Source organism: Eumetopias jubatus, unplaced genomic scaffold, assembly GCF_037043125.1.
Source record: "Eumetopias jubatus isolate StellerSeaLion01/CBP00866 unplaced genomic scaffold, mEumJub1_p1.0 scaffold_12, whole genome shotgun sequence".
NCBI lineage: Eukaryota > Metazoa > Chordata > Mammalia > Carnivora > Otariidae > Eumetopias > Eumetopias jubatus.
In genome coordinates, this window is record NW_028274818.1 from 49,923,212 (window position 1) to 49,946,510 (window position 23,299).

Below are 23,299 nucleotides of genomic sequence, written 5' to 3' on the forward strand. Positions count from 1 at the left end.
TTCTGAAACCATTTCCTACCTTCTTTTCTCAACAATTTCTTCTCCTTCCTTTTAGCCAAGGACTCCAAGTCTTGCGTCATCAAGGAATTGGATCAACCAGACAAGGACATCCGCATCTTCCCACCACATCTACATCCTACTGTGTGGTGTCCTGTGCACCTGAATGCTTCCTGCTACGAAGGATGAAATGTTTACGCTCCTAGGTAAGACCTACCCCTCCACGGAATATCAGCCTCTCCTGCCTACCCATTTGCTTTTGCAATTGCCTTCTGTCCTTCCTGCATCATCATTTTCTCCCTCTCTCCTGAATCATTTCAATCAACACGACAAGATTCAAATATCTCCCATCTTAAAAACAAAATCTCCACCTCTCTTGACCTTCCACTACTCTCCAGCTATCACCCATTTTTTTTTCTGTTTGCCTTTACAGCAAAACCCTTAAAGAACTGTCTCTACTCTGATTCCTCACTTTGCTTTCTCTCTTGAACCTTCTATATTCAGCCTTTTGTACCTGTCATGTCACTGAAACCACTCTTATCTAGGCTGCTTGTTACCTCCATGTTGCCAGATTGATGGTCCATTCTCTGACTGCTTCACAGCATCTAACACAGTTGGCTGCTCCTTCTTTTGTGAAACACTTGCTTCACACAGTCTTGTGATAGGACTTTGGTTCTCTCCATACCTTTCTGCCTGGTCTCAGCCTCCTCTGTTGGATCCTCCCCCTTTTCCCATTTCTGAATATTGCTATGCTGCACAACTCAGCCCTTGAGCTGCTTTACTGGCTACATTCACTCCTCAAGTGATCTCATCTCATCCTTTCCCATAGTATTAAATACCAACTACACATGTGTATATAGTTGTATGCCAAATCTATATCTCCGATCATGACCTTTCTCTTGAAATCCTAGTGTTTCTATCCAACTGCCTGCTAGCTATCTCTACTTGGATGTCTAAGAGGAATGTCAAACTCAATGTGTCTAAAACCAAGCTCTTGATGGTGCTTCTTTCAGATAGGCACCTCCCCCAGCATTGCCATTCTCAGTAAACGGAATCACTGTTCATCTGGTTGCTCATGCCAAAAATCTTGTAGTTAATCTTGATTCCTTTCTTCTAATTTATTAGCTAATCCTGGAGGCTTTACCATCAAACTCTATCCTGTATCTGCCAACTTCTCACGACCTCTATAGAGCAGCTTTGTCTGAGCAGGCCACCATTGTTTCTTCCCTTGACCACTGCATCAGTCTCCACGATCCCTCTTTCTCTTCTCTCCCTAATCAGTAATGCCCTCGTGATCTTAACATCCTTTATTGATCTCTGTCTCAGGCAATCTACCACCAGGGGGGTGAGAGATAAAATTTTCTCTGTAGGCTCATCTCCCACTTCACCCCTCTTTTGACTACACTCCAGCTACATGACACAGTGTTTCTGGACCATAACAAGTACACTCCCACTTTGGGGCAATTGAACCTGCTCTCACTCATGATACCCATGTGGCCCTCTCCCTCCCTTCATTCAGATCTCTGCTTAAATGGCATTTCTTCAAACAGGTCCATCACTCTCTTTCCTCTTCCCTGGCTCTGTCTCTTCATTTCATTAATCCCACCTGACATTATATATTTAATTCATGAGGTCTCCATCACTAGAATTTAAACTTCATCAGGGCAGGGACTTTATATGTTTTGTTCACTCTGGGATTCTCAGTAGCCAGAGCAGTGCATGACACATAACAAGTGTTCAATAAATATCTACTGAATGAATAAATAAATGAACAAAACTTCCTTCAAATTTTGGATGTGATAAAAGCAGCATATAATACAAGACTGACCACCACTTGACACCTTAACTTTATATTTTGAATAAAATAATCCAGCATTCTCAAGTATTGTCATTGGTCTTCCCTTCCCTAAAACAATATGAACTTACCTAGAAATCTCCTAGATATAGGTAGAGAAGATGGGATGGAGGTTATGATTATTAATATTATAGTAACTATTGATCATTTTCCAACATGCATGGGATCATATCACTCCTCTGCTTAGAACTCTCTGGTTGTTTTTCACTGTACTTTGACATATTAAAATTCCATATCATGGCCATATAATCCGGTTCCAGTCTACTTCTGAACCCCATCTAGTACCAGTGTCTTCCTGTTCACCTTACTGCAGTCACAGCACTCTTTTCTGTGTTCTAAGGCACCAATCTGGTTCCTGCCCCAGGGCCTTAGCACTTACTATTCTTGCTGTCTGAATACTCTTCCTTCAGATCATTCAGATGTCAGCCTCAAAGTCTAACCCAAAGTGACCTCCCTGGACCAACCTGGCTAATATTAGCTGCTCCCTTCTCTCACCCCAGGAAATCTGTACCTTTTGACCCTGTCTTTTCTTTGTATCTTTATCTAAAATTACTTTGCTTTTATACTTGTTTAATATCCTCATCCCTCACCGGAATGTAACCTCCGCAGAATAAGGACCTTGTCTACCCTTCACAACAGTCCATTGGCTAGAGACTGCCTCAGAGTAGAAGCCTACATGTCTATTTGCTATACAGTGAAGACCTGGGCCACATTTTAGGGCTGGTTGTACCTGTGTCGGAAAGCTTCTTTTCCACGTCCATCAGTCAGGCCTGGCTGACTTGGAGCTGGCTAAGACGCTAGCTTCCCCTTTGGTTTCTCTCTACCTGTCTCCCCTCCCTCTCCCAGGACTTCGCAGGCTGTTACCTTGATGGCCCCGGTGGCTATCTGGATATGGTGCAGCCGCCTCAGTGTGCTCTCTCTGTCGATGAAGTAGGAGGCTGCCAGCTGGTGCAGGGTCTCCAGGGACACGGCAGAGCTGTTTCCACTAGCCCCAACTATAGGAGCACTTCCTGCTGTCTCTGTCTTGCGGCTCAGTTTTCGCTTGTCCACAAAAATGGTCAGGGACTCTTCTCCTATCGCAAACAACATGGGTTCATTGGTGAGGCCTTCTGCTCCCTAATCCCCTACCAATTCGAACATGAAGCCCTTGGCCAGAATAGTTGGCACTCAGCAGGAGTCTGTTGCCCCTGCTGACGACCTCTTCCCCATCACTGTCTCTAGAACAGTCTCATCAGACAGTGCACAAGGTAACGGGCGTCACTGCCTGAGAGGCCCTCCTCCCTTTCCTTCATTCTTTAACTATCCCATAGCTCATCCCCTCCCCTCCAGCTTATCCATTTAACATCCTTTATTGATCTCAGTCTCAGGCAATCTACCTCCATGGGGGAGATAAAATTTTCTCTCTCAAGTTGTTTATGAGAAGTCACCATGGATATTTCTGCTCCCTCAGAAAGGGCAAAAGCCTTCAAGTTCAACCTCCCTCCTCCCCATCAAACACTCAACACCTACCACATGTCGGCAGCTGGCCTGAACCAGCTGGAGGTTGGAGAGATTCTTTTTGTCCATCAGACAGTGAGCTAAATGTTATAATAAATCCTGCTTTCTTCTTCCCAGGGCAGAGAGAACTCTGCCTCCTCAGAGGTTTTGATTTGGCCATAGGTTGTACCATCCCCACTCCCAACCTCGTCCCCATCCAGCCCAGAACCACTGGAATCTGTTTGGCCAGTTACCAATCTTTAGAGAGGTCAGCAGGGGTCAGGGACTCAATGGACATTTACTTCTTTGCCTATGGGTCTGACAACTATAGCCACAGCAAATATTAGGATGTGGAAAAGTCTCTGGCTACAAGTCTGTCAAAAGAAAACTGGGAGCGCCCCCTGCTGGCAAGTGCTTAGTAGGAGCCTGTCAGTCCCCCCACCTCCTTACCTGGCACCCCCTCCTCAAGGAGGATGCTTATAAGCAAATAGCAATGTTCTGGATGTTGTGATTGGATGTCAAGAGATTATACTCTTCTCAAAGGCACCAGAAAGAAAATATTTCTCAGGCAATAACAGGCCAGGAAGAACAAAGACCCAGGAAGACTCAAGCTATACTCAAAGGGTCTGTAAGCTATATTCAATGATCTGACAGCCAGTTAGCGTAGGATCACAATGTTGCTTACCTCCAAGGGTGGCAGAAAGTAAGAAATGAGTGCCGTACTTTTTAATCAGGTTTTCAGTAACCTGTTGTAGGTTGGGTCTCCTTCCGAGGAGGCGAATGTTCCGGATAAACTCTGGGGCAAGAGGCAATGGCAAACTGAAGAAGTCCTTCCTTTCCAGAGCCAAGTTGTTTACTTTCCAACGGGCAAACTCCCTGGAGGAAAAGTCAAGGGATAAAGAAAAGCTCAATGTATTTAAGAACGAGAAGCATAAAATCTGAAGTAGGGAATGTTCTTTCTCCACTTGCACCAGCCTCCCCTCCCCTTAGCACACATCTCTCCACACAGAGGCACCTGGTGCCTGAAAGAGGCCTGCTGGCCTCCACCCAGCCTCCCGTTCCCAGGCTGTGAGAAAGACCTACCTAGGTGACCTCCATCAGAACCTACTCCCATCTGGCTTTCTTACTGGAGAGTAACTAATTGGCTTATTTGTATGAAGGTAGTCATGAAGTATAGTGTAGTACAGGGAAAAATATGCCAACAGTGAAAACATGAGAATGGTGGTCTGTAGAGATATGATCTAGTTACAGTTGCCTCTCAGTGGATGAATCACATCAGCTATCATGGCCTCAGGTACCCATATGTAAAGTCAGGGGTTTGGTCTACAACAACAGTTCTCAAACTTTTTGGTCTCAGGAGCCCTTCACACTCAAAAAATGACTGTACTGCCCATATTTATGTGGCTTATAGCTATTGATGATTACCACTTTAAAAAATAAAACTGTGAAAATTTAAATGTATTATTTTATTTATTAAGATCACAGCAGTAAATCTATTACATATAATATATAAATAGCATATTTTTATTACAAAAACCATATGTCCTGAAACAAAACCAATTTAGCAAGAAGAGTGGCATTACTTTGCATTTTTGCAAGTCTCTTTAATATTTGGCTTAGCAGAAGAGAGGTGCATTCTCCTATTTGCTTCTGCATCCAATCTGTTGTGAAAATTGTGGATACTCTTCTTTGTGGATATTTGTTGTTCACTCAACAAATGTCATTCCTTAAAGGTTTGTTACAGCCTGGAATCTGATACCATATCAATACACTTTTTAGAACTCTGTTACATCAAAATCCAGCTTTCTATACTGTACTTTGAATGTATCCTTTTACCCTTCATGATTTTGGAACATCATGCATTGGTCATCTAAAAAATATAGGATCACTGAATTATTCAGATCTTCCACATTGTGACACTTTTCATCATATAATATCAAAAGGCCATATTTGTTAATATCACCACAAATCTCATGAGTAAAATTGTTAAATATTGGAACTGCTACCAACCTCATAATGAAAAATACGAGTTTTTCAAAATTCTAATTTTCATTTGAAAGCTTAAATTTTATCATTGGCAACAAATACTGTTAGTTGTTTTCCTTGAAGAGGTAGGTTTACTTCATTCCCTATTTTTTTTTTTTGAGAAAATGTTTGCCAGACATTAAAGTCTAAATAACAATAGTTTGTCTGTTGGTTCTTCTTTCAAGAAAAATTCAGTTCCAATGAAAAAGCAGCTAGTTCTGTTCACAATTCAATCACAAAAGCATTTTTCCTTGAGACAATCATCATTCTTCAGTACCCTCAGATGTGCTTTAGGTGTATTTTCCATTTCATCATACAAAATATTAAAAAGACATATACTCAAGGGTCAAGATCCAATGAAATTAGTAAACTTGACTGCTTCAAGGACATTCTTATATGAATTTAGCATGCATGCATACGTGTGTGTGTGTGTGTGTGTGTGTGTGTGTGTGTGTGTTTAGATGCAAGTATATAATGATAAAGAATATGTGACTACTGGTGTCATTTGGTGAGACTGCCTTTATTCAAATTAAGATGATTTGTTTTCACACCTTAATGCAGATGTCAACATGGACATCCTGAAAAGACCTAAGAGGACCCAAGTTTTGAGGAGCCCTATAATACAAGATGGCAAATTTCCTTTCCAGTCTCATCTACACTTTTAATCTTCATGCTTTGTTCCTCACTGAACTGTCTATTTTAAAGGGGACACTTTTCTAAGAAGAATCTGTCCTGGGATGAAATTTAAAGGATCACATCCATTAGTAAAAAAGAACTCTTCCATGGCCTTTCACATTATACTCATAAGGACCAGCTCCACTGCCTTAGGGAACAACAAAATTCAAAGTCTTACCAACCTTCTCACCCACCCCAACTCTGCTCATGACAGTGCTAAAGCTTGGTCTAACTTTCTCCCCAAATCCATGGACTACAAATTATAGGGCTATAGAAAAATAAAATAATTCCAAAATAAGTGAATAAAAGTCCATGCACAATTTAAGGCTATAAAATTCTCCCATCTAACTCTAGGGACTAAGACAGAGAGGAGGGGCATGTGCCAAACATTACCAGGGAAACAAAAGAAAAGAGACGACTGATAATTCAAGGTTCCAACAAAGTCTTTTAAGATTCCCGTTGTGTGGCTTTATTTATCTAAGCAGGCAAGTTCATAATAACATATTATCATTTATTTCCTTTGTACAGGAAATGTTAAAGTATAGGGTATTTGTCAAACTGTTTTCTACCCCAAATCCCACTGCAGCATGCAAAACAATTGCTTGATCTCATGTCTAATTGGCCAAATGGCCAATCAAAAGACACAGGGTGGCTTAATAGATTTTTTTTTAAAGACCCAACTATATGCTGCCTACAAGAGTCTCACTTCAGCATTAAGGACACCTATACTGAAAATGAAGGGATGGAAAAAGATATTCCATGCAAATGGAAACCCAAAGAAATCTGGGGTAGCTATATTTATATCAGTTAAAGTAGACTTTAAGCCAGACTGTAACAAGAGACAAAGAGGGGCATTATATAATGACAAAGGGATCAATTCATCAAGAAGATACAACATTTGTAAATATGCACCCAACGTAGGAGCACCTAAACATATCAAGCAAATATTAACAGATCTGAAAGGAGAAATAGACAGCAGTTCAACAATAGGAGGAGACTTCAATACCTCACTTAAAACAAGGGCGAGACCATCCAGGCAGAAAATCAACAAGGGAACATTGGCCTTAAACTACATATTAGACCAGATGGACATAACAGATATTTGTGGAACATTCCATTCAACAACAGCAGAAAACACATTTTTCTCCAGCACACATGGAACATTCTTCAGGGTGGATCACATGTTAGGTCACAAAACAAATTTTAATAAATTTAAGAAGACTGAAATCATATCATGCATCCTTTTCAGCCACAATTGTGTGAAACTAGAAATTACGAGAAGTGGAAAATTCACAACACATGAAGATTAAACAACATGCTCCTGAACAACCAATAGGTCAAAGGAGCAATCAAAAAGTATCTTGAGACAAATGGAAATGGAAATACAAATACCAAAACTTATGGGACATAGCAAAAGTAGTTCTAAGTGGGATGTTTATAGTGATAAATGCCTACATGAAGAAAAAATAAAGATCTTAAATAACAACCTAATTCATACCTCAAGGAACTAAGGAATTAAGCCCAAAGTTAGTAGAAAGAAGAAAACAGCAAAGATCAGAGTGGAAATGAATAGCATAGAGACTAAAATGACAATAGAAGAGATCAATGAAAATAAAAGCTGGTTTTTGGAAAAGATTTTTAAAATAGACAAATCATTAGCTAGACTAACCAAGGAAAAAAGGAAAGAAGACTCAAATAAATAAAACTGGTAATGAAAGAAGAGACATTACAACTGATATCACCCAAATACAAAGGATCACAAGAGACTACAAAGAACAATTATACACCAATAAACTGGACAAACTATGAGAAATGGATAAATTCCTAGAAACATAACCTACCAAGACTGAATCATGAATAAATAGAAAATCTGAACAGACCAATTACTAAAAATAAGATTGAATCAGTAATAAAAAAACCTCCTAACAAACAAAAGTCCAGGATCAGATGGTTTTCACTGATGAATTCTACCAGACATTTAAAGAATTCTTACCAATGTTTTCCAAACACTTCCAAAAAACAGAAGAGGAGGAAAAACTTCCAGCGCCAGCATTACCCTGATACCAAAACCAGACCAAAACCATGCTACAGTGTGGTTTAGGATAGAATTTGCATAAATACATATGCAAAAATCCCCAACAAAATATTAGCAAACTGAATTTAACAGTACAGAAAAAGAATTATACACCATAATCAAGTCGGATTTATTCCAGGAATGAAAGGATGGTTCAACATTTGCAAATCAATCAATATAATACACCACACTAATAAAAGTAAGAATAATAATCATATGATCATCTCAATAGATGCAGGAAAAGCATTTGACAAAATTCAACAACGATTTGTGATAAAACCTCTCAATAAAAAATATATAGAGGGTACATACCTCAACATAGTACATATCCTATATGACAAGCCCACAGCTAACATTATACTCAATGGTGAAAAGCTGAAAGCTTTTTCTCTAAGATTGGAACAAGACAAGGTTGCCCACTCCTGCCAATTTTATTCAACATAGTACTGGCAGTCCTAGCCAGAGTGATTAGTCAAGAAAAAGAATTAATAAGCATCCAACTCAGAAAGAAAGAAGTAAAACTGTCAATTTGCAGATGACATGGTATTATATATAGAAAACCCTAAAGACTCCACCAAAAAAAACCTATTAGAATAAACAAATCCAGCAAAGTTGCAAGATACAAAATCAATATACAAAAATCAATTGCATTTCTATAAACTAATTAAAAAACCAGAAAGAGAAATTAAGGAAATGGTGACTAACATAACATAATTTAAAAAAGGAAATAATCCCATTTAAAATAGCCACAAAAGGAATAAAATACCAAGAAATAAATTTAACCAAGAGTGTGAAAGGTCTGTACACTGAAAACTATATGATACATTGATGAAAGAAATTGAAGAGAACACAAAATAAACGGAAAGATAGTGTATGATCATGGATTGGAAGAATCAGTATTGTTAAAATGTCCATGCAATTCAAAGCAATCTACAGATTCATTGCAATCCCTATTAAATTTCCAATGGCATTTTCCATAAAATAGAAAAAACAATCCAAAAATGTGTATGGAACCACAAAAGACCCCAAACAGCCAAAGCAATCTTGAGAAAAAAACAAAACTGGAGTCATCACACTTCCTAATTAATTAATTAATTAATTTCAAACTACATTACAAAGCTATTCACATTGATATCTATGCTAAGCGAAATAAATCAGTCAGAGCAAATACCATACGATTTCACTCATATGTGGAATTTAAGAAACAAAAACAGATGAACATAGGGGAAGGGAAGGAAAAATAAAATAAGATGAAAACAGAGAGGGAAACAAATCATAAGAGACTCTTTATAGGAAACAAACTGAGGGTTGCTGGAGGGGAGGTGGGTGGGGGTATGGGGTAACTGGGTGATGGGCAATAAGAAGGGCACTTGATGTAATGAGCACTGGGTATTATATGCAACTGATAAATCACTAAATTTTACCTCTGAAACTAAAAACAAAAACAAACAAAACAAAAGCAAAAACAAAATCAGACACATTGGTAGTGGAACAGAACAGAGAACCCAGAAACAAACTCACACATATATGGTCAATTCATTTGTGACAAATGGGCCAAAAATATACAATGGGGAAAGGACAGTCTCTTCAATAAATGGTAATGGGAAAACTGAAGAACCACATGCAAAAGAATTAAACTGGACCCCTATCTTCCACCATACACAAAGATCAACTCAAAACAAATTAAAGACTTAAACTTAAGACCTGAAACCATAAAACTCGTAGAAGAAAGCATAGGCAGTAAGCTCTTTGACATGGGTCTTGGTGATGGTGTTTTGAGTCTGACACCAAATGCAGCCTCCCTGCTTTGCGGTAGGCCACACACAGACTTCAACAACTAAAAAAGAATTTCTATCCTATCATTTAGATTGGTAGGAGAAATAAAAAGCAGGCATTCTTCCATTTTTCATAATTTCTTACAATGGTCAAAACCCCTCATCGAAAGGAAAGATCACTTTACCATAGAGGTGACTCCCAACATAATTAAATTTAATAAATAAAAAATTATGTACTCAAATCCCTTCATTCAGGACTGCCAAACAGTACCTCCTACAAGCTTTCCTTGACCATCTCATCCAAAAGAGCACCCTCTCTCTCACTCTCTGTCCCCATGCTCTGCTTTAGGTATCTTTTTTAGCACTTATCACTACTCGACATAATACTTTTTTAAATTATCTTTCTCTCCTAGTAAAATATAAACTCTTTGAGGGCAAGATTGATTCTTTTGGTCTTATTCAACAGCAATAGAACAATGCTAGAAGTTCTAACTTGTCATACTGTTAGAATATACCTTTGTTGAATGATTGGGAGATTCATTTATTTTATTTATTTAAAATAAATAGTCACTCGTTTTATGTCATAGCTCTCCTAATCCTTTAATTGTTTGGAAATTATTGATGACTGGATAAAAAAATGTTACAGGATGAGAATACATAGAAGCAACTACCAATTAGTGATTGATCTGAAATGAAAGTAAAGTATCCTAAATGTGTATGCATATCAATGGGAAAATTAGATTTGACTTATAAAAATGTAATTTATAGGCATGATTTTGTACCTTGTTTATACATAAATCAAGGCACAGGTGGCATTTTCTTATGCTTTGGTAAACTGAGTCTGGGCCCTCTTCCATTGTCTTCAGCAGACATGAACAACTTCCAAACCCTGAGGCACATTCTTTTTTTTTTTTAATTTTATTATGTTATGTTAATCACCATACATTACATCATTACTTTTTGATGTAGTGTTCCATGATTCATTGTTTGCATATAATCCCCAGTGCTCCATTCAGTACGTGCCCTCTTTAATACCCATCACCAGGCTAACCCATCCCCCCTCCCCCCCTCTAGAACCCTCAGTTTTTTTCTCAGAGTCCATAGTCTCTCATGGTTCATCTCGCCCCTGAGGCACATTCTGAACCCATGGTCCACTCTGAAGTTCAGTGAGTAGAGAGCCCCCATTCAGACTCTGCTGTGCTTTACGCCCTACATTAATGATCAGCAGCCCCAAACCCCTACAATGGGTCTAACGACAATTTCTGCCACACTCATAATGTTCAAGGTCACCAAAAGAAGCAATAATTTTGGAGTCATGCACTTTTCCTTAGTCTTCATCACTATTTGTCCAACATCAGACCTGGAAAATCATTTATTTTATCCAAACCAAAAAAGAGTTTTGAGCATCTATTATTTAAATGAATGAGGCTATGGAAGCTCACAAAGCTAAGTAATTTACCTGATGTCACAGAACTACCAAGAGGGAAATTTCGGCTGTTCTAATTAGAAGAAACATTTTAGTACTATTTGCCAATATTTTTCACATTATTGTGTACATTGAAAATTCTCTATGTGATGCACTGGGATCAGAACTGAGGAGACCAAGCACAGGAAGTCCTGCTACCCCAGACTTTGCCCAATTGCCCCAAGGGCTAAATGGGTCAATATATGGACATACCTGTCCAAACCCATACCCTGTCCATATCCATTTGCAGTACCAGCAGGGGCCAGCATGCATACCAGTTGAGAAGGTCTATTCCATTCCTCTTATGTTATGAGAAAACCATGAAACAGAGAGGGAAATGGTTTGCTTAAAGCAATATAACCAACTGGTACCAGAACAAAAAGCTAGTGTCCTGTCCCTCCCCCAGTGCTATTAATAACTATGATGGCAGTGACAGTAGCAACAGTGAGACCCAGAGAGGTTAAGGAAGTCATTTGCATGAAGTTACACAGTAAGTAGCCGAGCTGAGATTAAAACCCAAGTCAATACCATACTGCTGTTTCTAGAACACAATTACCCCCTGTGGAGATTAAGTGTATTTTACGGTATTCTAATTATTTTTAAATGTTTACTATCTTCTAGCAAAATTATTTCATTACCTGGAACATTTCATTCCTTTAGTTATCTATATAAACATGAGTTTACCATGTATCCAAAACACAGTGCAACATATACACCGAGGCAAAACCTTTTTGGATTAAGGTGGTTTCAATATACCCATTTGCAGAAGGAGAAATTGAGACCTAGTTAAAAATCAAGTCCATACACAGGGTACCATGGGAGAAATCAAAGATAAAGGCCTGATTCCAGCTCCTATGGCTGCTCAGAAAATCATAACACAGAATAACAAATGACTCAGAAAAATGAATGATACTGTCTTAGGAAGCATTTTATGAGCAAATAATAAAAAATAATGGTTAACATTTAATGAATTCTTAGTATATGCCAGGCATCCCAAGCATCTTACAAGTATTAACCAATGCAATATCCAAAATACCCCTGTAAGGGGGAAAATATCCCCTTATCCTCATTTTACGGATGAGGAAATTAAGGCACAAATAAGTTGATTTGCCCAGTGGGTAACGCCCAGTGGGTGGCAGAGTCAGGATTTAAATACAGGATGTATGGTTTCAGAGTCCACAGTTTTTACCACCATGCTACTCCACCTACCCTGTGAAACTCAAAAGAGTAATCATGATTTTGTAAGTGTAAGAGTGTGTGTGTGTGAGAGAGAGGGAGAGAGAGAGAGAGAGGAAGAGAGAATTTCACTGGAGAAAGAATAGATACATAAGGATGGGAAATATATTTGAACACCCCCCCCACACACAAAAAAACAAAAGCCGCTTCTGTGAATTGTATTGGGGTGTCCACCCAGAATCAGGCCTAGGCCTCAGCGGCAAGCAGGATGGCTCAGGCTCTGGAGGTGCCCAGTGGTTTTCTCTTCTACTTCACTAAGTTTCTTCCCTGCCCTTTGGGGCCCTTCATTGAATCAAAATAATGGGGGAAACATCTGTGAAAGGAGGTTGAGCCAGAAGGTGGTAAAAATGTACTTACAGAACTTATTAACCTGGTTCTTTCCAGCATCTGAAAACCTCAGAAGGCAATACTGGAAGGCATCCTGAGCTATTCAGAGAATAAATGCTCATTTCCGATTTCGTGTTTAGTAGTTTTTTTCCAGTAATAAAATAATCAAGGCTCTTTTTTTTCCCTAGGAAAAGGATGTTTTCTATATATCAATTATATTAACACACACTACTTCAATTAAGCCATCATCTTTGTTTCAATTAAGACATCAAGTAAATCTCCATTTCAATTTAGCCATTTCTCTTAAAACCTTCTCCCACTGTGTTTGTTACACAGTAAGCAGTCTGAGAGAGCAAACATCTCACACAGTAGGGAAGCCCCTGTGGAAAGTGCCTTTAGAACGGCAGAGACCACTACAGGGCTCAGAGGTTAAGCCAAAGGGTGACCAGAACTCTCCAACGTGGACTTCACCCACAAAGGCGTTCAAGTGGCACATCAGGAAGCTGCTATAATCAACAGAAGTTTACTCCATTTCCTGTCATACTTTAGATTCGCCTAGAGTGAACAACACACACTTCTGTCAAAGGGTTAACACACCCATACAATCATTGATAACAACCAAAACAGAATTTAGGAAAGGTGTGATCCAGACTGGAGGGTAAAACCAATATGTTATGGCTGCTGTCCAAACCAACACAGAGAATATGGTGGGCATGATCCAAAATCTCTCTCTACATTCTGACATTCTGAAATGATCAGAGTTATCTTTGTCCCAAACTGCTTAACACTCATGGTCCAGATTGCCAACAAACGATGCTTCTGGTTGTACATGAATTTAGGGATTTTCCCAGAGCCCAAAGGGCCTACAGTAGGAGAGCAGAACCCCAGCCATGCCAAGCTCCGGCATCAGGAGCTCTGGAAGGACTTTGGGATGGGACCAGCTCTGGGTTTGAAGCAAGAGGGTCTTTGAGGATGTTCCTCACTTGAAAGATGTAAATAAAGAATGCCTCCAAGTCGTGGCTACTATCTCTAATGTTACCAACCACACTGCAGCACTGTGTTCCTCCAAGTGCTAAGAGGTCAGCAAGAACTCTGCCAGCAAGCGAGCCCCCCTGCAGGGCCCCACGCTCCTGGCAATGAAAGGCTCAGAAGGATCACAGCTGGGGTCCTCCATCCCAGGGGCTGTTTCCAGCAGCTCAGCACTGAAGCACCACTTTTCTGGCTTGTAAACTGAGAACATTGATCCAGCCCCCATGAAGAGACATTGCCTATGAAACCTCCCTCCCTGGGAAGGCTTAAGGGAGAGAGCATTTTAGAAAGAAACCCACGGCTTAAAAACAAAACCAAAACTATACTTCAAGGAGGCTGAAATCTGGTAACAATGAATACTGCAGCCTACAATACACGTGCTTATGCTGAGACCTTGGGCTAATAGCCAGATTAATGGTTACCCGTTTTCCAATAGACCTATCTTTCCATTTCTGTGTGGGATGCACGTTCAGGCACCTTTCCAAGGCCACCGATAATGGCTGTCATTGGGAAAGTCACATTTCCTGTATCATGAGCATGCAGCCCTACCTACCCAACTCCTCTGCCGTGACACCCCTGCAGGCTTGGCATCACCGCATCCCAGTGTCAGTGTGTCCCTGAGTGCTAGGAGCCCGTTTGTTCCTCCTGAGTTAGACCCTAGGCCAGGTTTATGGGGAGACAATGCCGTTTCCAGCAGAGCCAACCAATCCTCACCTGTTCACCCAGGTGACAGTTCTCAGAATAGGTTCTGGGACTCCCAGAGAGGTTGGGGAGAAGTCTTATGGCAGCCATGGAGCCCAGGATGCCCACCTCCAAGCACTGCTTTGCAAACAATGGCAGAAAGAGTAGACTGTCATGATAGGAAATACTTCCCTTCTCCCCACTTTGGCCCTCCTGATCTACTTCCAATAACCTTTTCTGGGGAGCACCCTCCTCCAACCTTTAGTTTTTAAAGGGACAGCCGTGCTGAAAGGGACTGAGTTATCATTCTCCAAAAGGTTGTTTTGGGTATAAACCACACTTGTAAGAAAAAAAAAAAATGTATGACTGGTTTTCCTTGAAAAATGAAGGAGGACACAGGACAGATCATTCAATAAAATATTTAAGACATTTGGAGCAAAAAAAAAAAAGATGAATTAGCTTTAGCCAAAGACACAAATAGTTTTCTCATCATTTTTCCTGTTACTTTACATTGTCTATGTAAACTGTCAACCAATGACCATGGGAAAATTTCTCACATACCAAGCAGTTCTGGATAAATGCAAATGTCTTTGTTCTCAGAGCTCACCTTTCTCTCTCAGAGCTGCCTTTCCCCAGCTAGCTTGAGATTTGCCAGTTTGACACAGGAATCTCAATAAACACCACTGATTTTCCTAAAGAGCCCCAGACACAAAGAAGCCTTCTTTTTCTTCATCCTTCTGCCAATATACCTCTTATCAAGGGCTAGTGCTCCCACCATAGAACTCAATCCACCATTGAGTTATTTACCTCAGTGAGTCAGCTAAGATGGTTTTGACATTCTTTTTTTTTTTTTTTTAAAGATTTTATTTATTTATTTGACAGTGAGATAGAGAGAGAGCACAAGCCGGGGGAGTGGCAGGCACAGGGAGAGGGAGAAGCAGGCTCCCCGCCAAGCAGGGAGCCTGTGGGGCTCGATCCCAAGACCCAGGGATCATGACCTGAGCCGAAGGCAGATGCTTAACCTACTGAGCCACCCCAGGCGCCCCAAGATGGTTTGACATTTTTTAGCTGGACATTTTAGGGGCTGAGGGATATATCATGCTTTGGCTCTGGTACAGAAGGCAGTATTTCTAGACATATCACATCATCAGGAGATTTCTATCTCAACAACAGATTACTGTAATGTACTTAGCTATTAGAGCCTTTACTGCTATAATGAGTAAGACATGATTAATCTGAGCTATAAAAAGAAATTATAATAAAAACCATAATCTCTTACATGGGTGTAGAGATTTCCTTTTTTTTTTTTTTAAATTCATACACAATTTTCACACCAGCTCAACTATTTTACCTATACAAGAAAGAATCTTGGGAAAGAGGAAGCAGAAATCCCATTACTCAACTCTTCCCCTTTTGCAGGTTAAAAAGGAAGAGACAGAGATACTGAAAAAAGGGACCCAAGTCTCATTTGATGAGTGGTAGAGTTTGACAAGAACCTGAACCACGCTATGAATGATTTTCTGCCTTTGCCTATGACCCGTGCTCAAGTTCAGGGACCACTGTACACCTCTGTCATACTTCCCAGGAAATTCTTTGGCCTTGTTGACCAAGAAGAAATTCCAAGACAGGGAGGCTTCAATCCGGGAACCCTTTGATTAAATAAGATCTCAGTCCTGGCAACTCTAGGAGGAGCAGGAGCAAAGGTGAGGCCAGCCCTTCCCGCAAAGCCCCTGCGTCCCTGTTCTTCCCGCTCTCTGGTAGAATTCAAGAAGCCTAGCCTGTAGGTAATTTAGCAGCCTGCTGTGTTCTCAAACAACGGCCTGTAAACAATGATTGGCCAATTTCATTCTAATCTTCCCAATTTTGCTCTAATTAAAATCAAGCTGTAGCTTTCAAACAGTTTAATTAAGGCTGATTGGGAGAAATGGGGAGGGGAGAGTCAAGCTTTAAGGAGGAGGGTGAGGTCACTGCTTGGCGAGTCTCACGTGGTCCGGGTGGGGCTCCGGGGCTCAGAGAAGGCACTGAAGGCGGTGTGGTTGTAGAACCACCATGAAGTGCAACACATTCCTTGGAATGAAGGGCCCGTGAATCCCTGAGACCTGAATGAACTGTAGGGGAGCTAAGATCTGTGTTTTCCCAGGCACAGAAACCTCCGCTCTGCCCTGACCTCCCAACCTGCGCCCCACAGCTCATCTGCTCCACTGTGGAGAAAATGGCTCTGCTCACCACTCTGGGCCTCCCCGCTGTATTTGTCCTTGCTCAGGAAGGTAACAGCCTGTGCCATGCCTCTCCACGGCAAATGCCCATGGACTTCCCCTTAGCTACTTCACTCTAAGAGAATTCCCCCAGACTGGCAGCTCCTTCCATTATTCGACAAGCTTATTCCTTTGCAATGAGATAGCCTTTCTGGAATTTGGGTGCATTTGCTTTTTATATGAGCCACTCTTCTTTGGACTAAATATTTTTTTTTTTTTTTGTTCCTTCAATCGTTTCTAGATTCCTAGGCCCTTCCGCTAAACCTTCTCTGCTTGCAATCTAGCTTGTTAATGTGTTTCTTTTTAAAGATGGCAACCAAAATTAAACACAATTCAGTAGCTGGGTTCTGAGCCACAGAGAGTACAGGATACAATTTCTGAACACATCATTATCATCAACATTATAACTATCCTCATTGTGTCTCTCTACTGAGCCCCTGTGTTACCAGTCACGGTCCTGGTGCTTTACATATTTTTTCATCACCACCACAATCTTAGAAATGTCAGTGTGGTAGATGGAATCCTCATTCTCACCTGGATTGGAAAGAATGCCTTCTGATATGGGACTTCACAGTATCAGTCACTCATAAAGATGGACCTCACTCCCTCCCCCAGTGATACTGGACTTGGCTAACTGACTTCACTCTGGACACATGAAGATGGGCACAAGGGACAGGGTGCCAATTATGGACCTAAAGAAGCATTGCATATTTTCACTCTTCTTCCTGCCTGCCTGTCCTGGCCGTGAGAATTGCTTTTCCCACCTACCGGCAGGTGCTTCTCTTTCAGCCTGAGACCCATAATAAACGTCATTGGAGAATATAGCAAATGGCCCCCTTTGCAGACCTGTAGCCTGAAGCACATGAACTCAGCCAATCTAACAGATGCATGAATGAGAAAAATTATTATTGTTTTAAGATGAGTTTGGAGTTATTTTTATGTCCATAATTATGGCAATAGTTAACTGATACACACCACGGGTTTAGTACTATTTTATAGATGAGCTAGCTGAGGCTCAGATAAGTTAAGTATCTTAGTCAAGGACACATAGCTAACCAAAAGCAAAGATAGTTTATGATCTTTCATATATATACATATATATCCTTTCATACACGTATATGAAATATATTTCCTTTATTAATACACCTGAATATTGCATTTCTTTTTGTTTTAATATTTATATAGTAAATTTATTTAAACTCTTTCACTTGTTTTATTAAAGTATAGTTGACACATTAGCATTCCTTCTTTTTGAAGACAAAAATATTCTTGGCTAAGAGGAATCTTGAAAAAGAAAAGCAAAGCTGGCGGCATCACAATTCCAGACTTCCAGCTCTATTACAAAGCTGTCATCACCAAGACAGTACGGTACTGGCACAAAAACAGACACATAGATCAATGGAACAGAATCGAGAGCCCAGAAATGGACCCTCAACTCTATGGTCAACTCATCTTTGACAAAGCAGGAAAGAATGTCCAATGGCAAAAAGACAGTCTCTTCAACAAATGGTGTTGGGAATATTGGACAGCCACATGCAGAAGAATGAAATTGGACCATTTCCTTACACCACACACAAAAATAGACTCCAAATGGTTGAAAGACCTAAACATGAGAGAGGAGTCCATCAAAATCCTAAAGGAGAACACAGGTAGCAACCTCTTCGACCTCAGCCGCAGCAACTTCTTCCTAGAAACATCGCCAAAGGCAAGGGAAGCAAGGGCAAAAATGAACTATTGGGACTTCATCAAGATAAAAAGCTTTTGCACAGCAAAAGAAACAGTCCACAAAACCAAACGACAACCGACAGAATGGGAGAAGATATTTGCAAATGACATATCAGATAAAGGTCTAGTATCCAAAATCTATAAAGAACTTATCAAACTGAACACCCAAAGAACAAATAATCCAATCAAGAAATGGGCAGAAGACACGAACAGACATTTTTCCAAAGAAGACATCCAAATGGCCAACAGACACATGAAAAAGTGCTCAACATCGCTCGGCATCAGGGAAATCCAAATCAAAACCTCAATGAGATACCACCTCACACCCGTCAGAATGGCTCAAATTAACAAGTCAGGAAACGACAGATGTTGGCGGGGATGCAGAGAAAGGGGAAGCCTCCTACACTGTTGGTGGGAATGCAAGCTGGTGCAGCCACTCTGGAAAACAGTATGGAGGTTCCTCAAACAGTTGAAAATAGAGCTACCATATGATCCAGCAATTGCACTACTGGGTATTTACCACAAAGATACAAATGTAGGGACCTGAAGGGGTACGTGCACCCCAATGTTTATAGCAGCAATGTCCACAATAGCCAAACTGTGGAAAGAGCCAAGATGTCCATCGACAAATGAATGGATAAAGAAGATGTGGGATATATACACAATGGAATATTATGCAGCCATCAAAAGGAATGAGATCTTGCCATTTACAATGATGTGGATGGAACTGGAGGGTGTTATGCTGAGTGAAATAAGTCAATCAGAGAAAGACATGTATCATATGACCTCACTGATATGAGGAATTCTTAATCTCAGGAAACAAACTGAGTGTTGCTGGAGTGGTGGGGGGTGGGAGGGATGGGGTGGCTGGGTGATAGACATTGGGTAGGGTATGTGCTATGGTGAGCACTGTGAATTGTGCAAGACTGTTGAATCACAGATCTGTACTTCTGAACAAATAATGCAACATATGTTAAGAAAAAAGAAAAAGAAGAAGATAGCAGGAGGGGAAGAATGAAGGGGAGTAAGTCGGAGGGGGAGACAAACCATGAGAGACGATGGACTCTGAAAAACAAACTGAGGGTTCCAGAGGGGAGGGGGGTGGGGGGATGGGCTAGCCTGGTGATGAGTATTAAAGAGGGCACATTCTGCGTGGAGCACTGGGTGTTATGCACAAACAATGAATCATGGAACACTACATCAAGAACTAATGATGTAATGTATGGTGATTAACATAACAATAAAAAATTAAAAAATATTCTTGGCTAACATTAATCTCATAGTCAATTGGAGCCCCCCATTTTTTTCAACCCTAGATTTTTGTTTTTATTTTAATGGCTGAGCCAGGCCACTTATATCCTATATTGGTGAAGTTGTCATTTTGAACTTAAATCTGGGGCTTTGCACTTCTTGCATTCCATCCCTCTTGGCAGAGACTTGGAAAGTGTTCTTTAAGCCATTTCTGCCTTCCCCTTGGGCTCACAGATACACAAATTTCCCCAGCTTCCTCTGCATTTAAGTGCAGTCATGTCACTGGGTTCTGGCCAGTGGAATGTGAATCCAGTCCCCCAGCCCAGGACACTTCTCTTGTTATCCTTCATGCTCACTCTCTCTTTCCTTGTTTACCAGGACCCAGAGGAGCATGCTGAGGCCCTGGATGATGACAGAGTGTGACCAGATGGACGGAGTCTTGGTCTTGAATAATTTCATGAAGCAATCTCCTTTTAACCATCTCATAAATAGCACCAGACATGATCAATAAGTAAATAATTAAATAAACTTGTACGAAGTCACTGAGATTTGGGGACTGTTTATTCCAGCAGTTAGCCCACTCTAATACCTCGATCGTGTCAATCTCCTACCCCAGCCTGGCAAAATAATCTTCACTCTTGATTTTATTGCCTATCTTGATAAGGGTCTCTTTCAATTACCTGATTTTATTGTCTTTGTAGTCAAGCATCCACGCTCCCATTTCTCCTCAGCTGAGTAACATTCCCATATGGGGTCTCTTTTTCTTGCCTTCTGAGTCAGGATGGAAATGGTGTTAGTTTTGAGCCCTTGATTTTTATGCTGTAGGATTGTAGTGTGTGAGTCCTGCGCTAAGGGAAAAGCACCTGTCACTGTGAAGGATTTACTTTGAACTATCTATAACTATTAAATCAATGAATAGATTAACTCAGGCTATAGTTAGGGAGAACAGAATGTGGATTTTAAGTGATAAATTTGATTAATTTATGGAGATTGAAGTAGAAAGAATTTGATAGAGTAGGACTGCTCCTGCTTTCTTTCCTCTTTCTCAAATACACTCTCTGCATTTTCTCTTCTTCCCTCTTCTCAAGATTTCCCATTCTATTGTGTTCCATATTTATTCTCAGGAGACCCCCCCTCATAAAAAGAATAATGCACTTACCTTGAAATAAGCCAAATTGGGGTTTTAGTTATTGCCAAATAATCTTCATAAAGAAAGTCCTATTATTCTACCCATTTTACTGATGAGAAAACTGAAGCTCAGGCGCAAAACAACTTATACAAGTTCCCACAGCTAGAAGTAGCAGAACTGCAATTTAAACCTTCACAGTATGATTCTAGAGCCTCGAGCCTCAACCACTTGTTTTCTCCTTCCACCTAATTCAGTCCCAGAACATCTTACTCATATGGAGGGGTTTCATTCTCTTATTATATCCTTAACGTGTGGCAGACATGGTACTGGGAACTGGAGATAAAAAGATGAAATAAAACATGTTCTTTGCCTGAAGGAGGTCAGAGCCAAGAGAAGAACAAATAAAGACAGGTAAGTAAATAAATACACAAAATAAACTCTACAGCAGAAATATGAACATATTGATGGGGAACCATAAGTAGAAATAACCAACTCTCTTGCAGGAGCCAAAGAAGACTTCAGAGGGAGTTGATATCTAAGTGGGTTTGAAAGGCGAGTAGGAGCTCGGCTGGCAGAGAAAATGGAAGGAGCTATGCAGGAAGTGGGAATGGGACATGTGAAGACACATGGGACCTAAAGGAGCCTTCTGGTATCTGGGTGAACCTGGAGATGCTTAGGTGAGACTGGAACAAAGGGTAGCAGGAATAAATGGTGGGGCATAGTCAGAAGCACAGGGTCCGTGTTCATTGGATATTTGTTGAAATAGTGAATGGATAGATTTGGAAGGGACATTCATGCCAAGAAAATGCATTCAGGTTTTATCCTTTGGGCACAGAGGGACCCGCAGAGGACCTCAGGCAGGTTGGACTGGAGAAGAGAGAAAAGTACAAGTGGTAAACAGTGAAGCCAGGAGATGAGAGAAGAGGCTGTCTTTGAAAGACAGCTCTGAGATGGAAGCCACACAACTCAAATGGGGGAAGGGGGATGGGGAAGAGGCAGGAGTTAGTGGTCCGGTGGCTGTACCATTCCCATGCCAGGAAGCACAGCAAAGAATACAGGAGACCTAAGTGTAGTAGGAAACATAATGAGTGCAGTTCTGGCTATGATTTTACCATAGAAACTAAATCTAGGTGCCCAAAACTCAAATCAAATGGGAGGTGGACCCATTGCCTTGAAAAGCTGAGGAAAAAGTTAGGATTTTTTCCCCCTACATTTAACTTGAATGAAAAACCTGTATTCTCCCACCATAAGCCTAGCACATATTTCCAGGTTTTCTTGAAGCAATGGTGCTTCCGTTCCAGAGCAAAGTCACAACATCTTCCGAGGCACGCCTGTGACCTAGAACCACCATCACTAACCTTCGAGAATTGCCTAGAACGTGAGAAGTGAAAGAAGTCTGCAGGGAGGAAAATGCCTGATCTGAGAAAAGTCTAGAATGTTGAACTAATCCTAATCCGTGACAAAAGCCTTGAGTGCTTTGAAAGATGAGCAAGCAAGTAAGCTCCCTGGGAGTCAGAATTGGAAGAAAATCTTATGACAAAGTAAATTTCTGATATTTTCCTTACACAGAAAGATGGAAAAGGGAGAGTCAGGCAAAAGAAACAAGGACAGTTTGAGAGAGAGAACATGGAGAAGGGGAAGGAGAGAGAAAAGAACTTCCGGAGGGAAGCCACACAGTGCCATCAAGTCTAAGAATCAGGCAGGATAACACTCTCCAAGTATCTAGAGAGCTGTCGTGAAGAAGAGGTACTTAGACTTACTGTCGAGAAATAAGAGAAAGCAGTCAGGACCAGCAAATGGAATTATGGGAAGAAAGACTGATTCAGTTTCAGAAAGGTCTTTCTAGTGTTTTGGGCTGGAAATGGGCTTCAGTGAACACACAGGACTGGAAGCCCTCAAGCCAAGGCTGGTTGACCACCTTCGTGGGGATCTGTAGAGTGGCTGTCTGCACTGGGTAGGAAACAGGTGATTTTAAAGTTTCCTTCTAATCCACAGATCTGAGCATCACTGGGTACTGTTCTGCCACCCCATGCTGTCAGGCGTCCTCCAGTCACTGCCCTGGAAGCTTTGGCCTCGTGTCCCAGGCTGACCATGAAATCTGTGGCTCCCAGATTTAGTCTCCTGACCTACAGGCACCAACATGGACACTGCCCTACTTAGTGGAAACAGAAAGCAAAACATGTATTATCAGCTCTATAGCCATGTTTCCTCTTCCTTTCAAAAAAATTTATTTATTTATTTATTTATTCATTCATTCATTTATTTATTTATTTTAGAGACCGAGAGAGAGTGCAGGGAGGGAGGGGCATAGGGAGAGGGAGAGA

The 23,299-nt window shown here is 40.8% G+C and overlaps 1 protein-coding gene across 1 annotated transcript in view; it reads right to left on the reverse strand.

Annotated features, from left to right (window-relative positions):
• BRINP2 (BMP/retinoic acid inducible neural specific 2) overlaps positions 1 to 23,299 on the reverse strand; it is a 51,755-nt gene that overhangs the window by 17,443 nt on the left and 11,013 nt on the right. Inside the window, exons 2-3 of the mRNA XM_028092082.2 lie at positions 4,014 to 4,204; positions 2,717 to 2,925 (exon numbers count right to left, since the gene is read on the reverse strand). Of these exons, the coding sequence (XP_027947883.1) occupies positions 2,717 to 2,925; positions 4,014 to 4,204 (400 nt within the window). The remainder of the gene's footprint in view (positions 1 to 2,716; positions 2,926 to 4,013; positions 4,205 to 23,299) is intronic.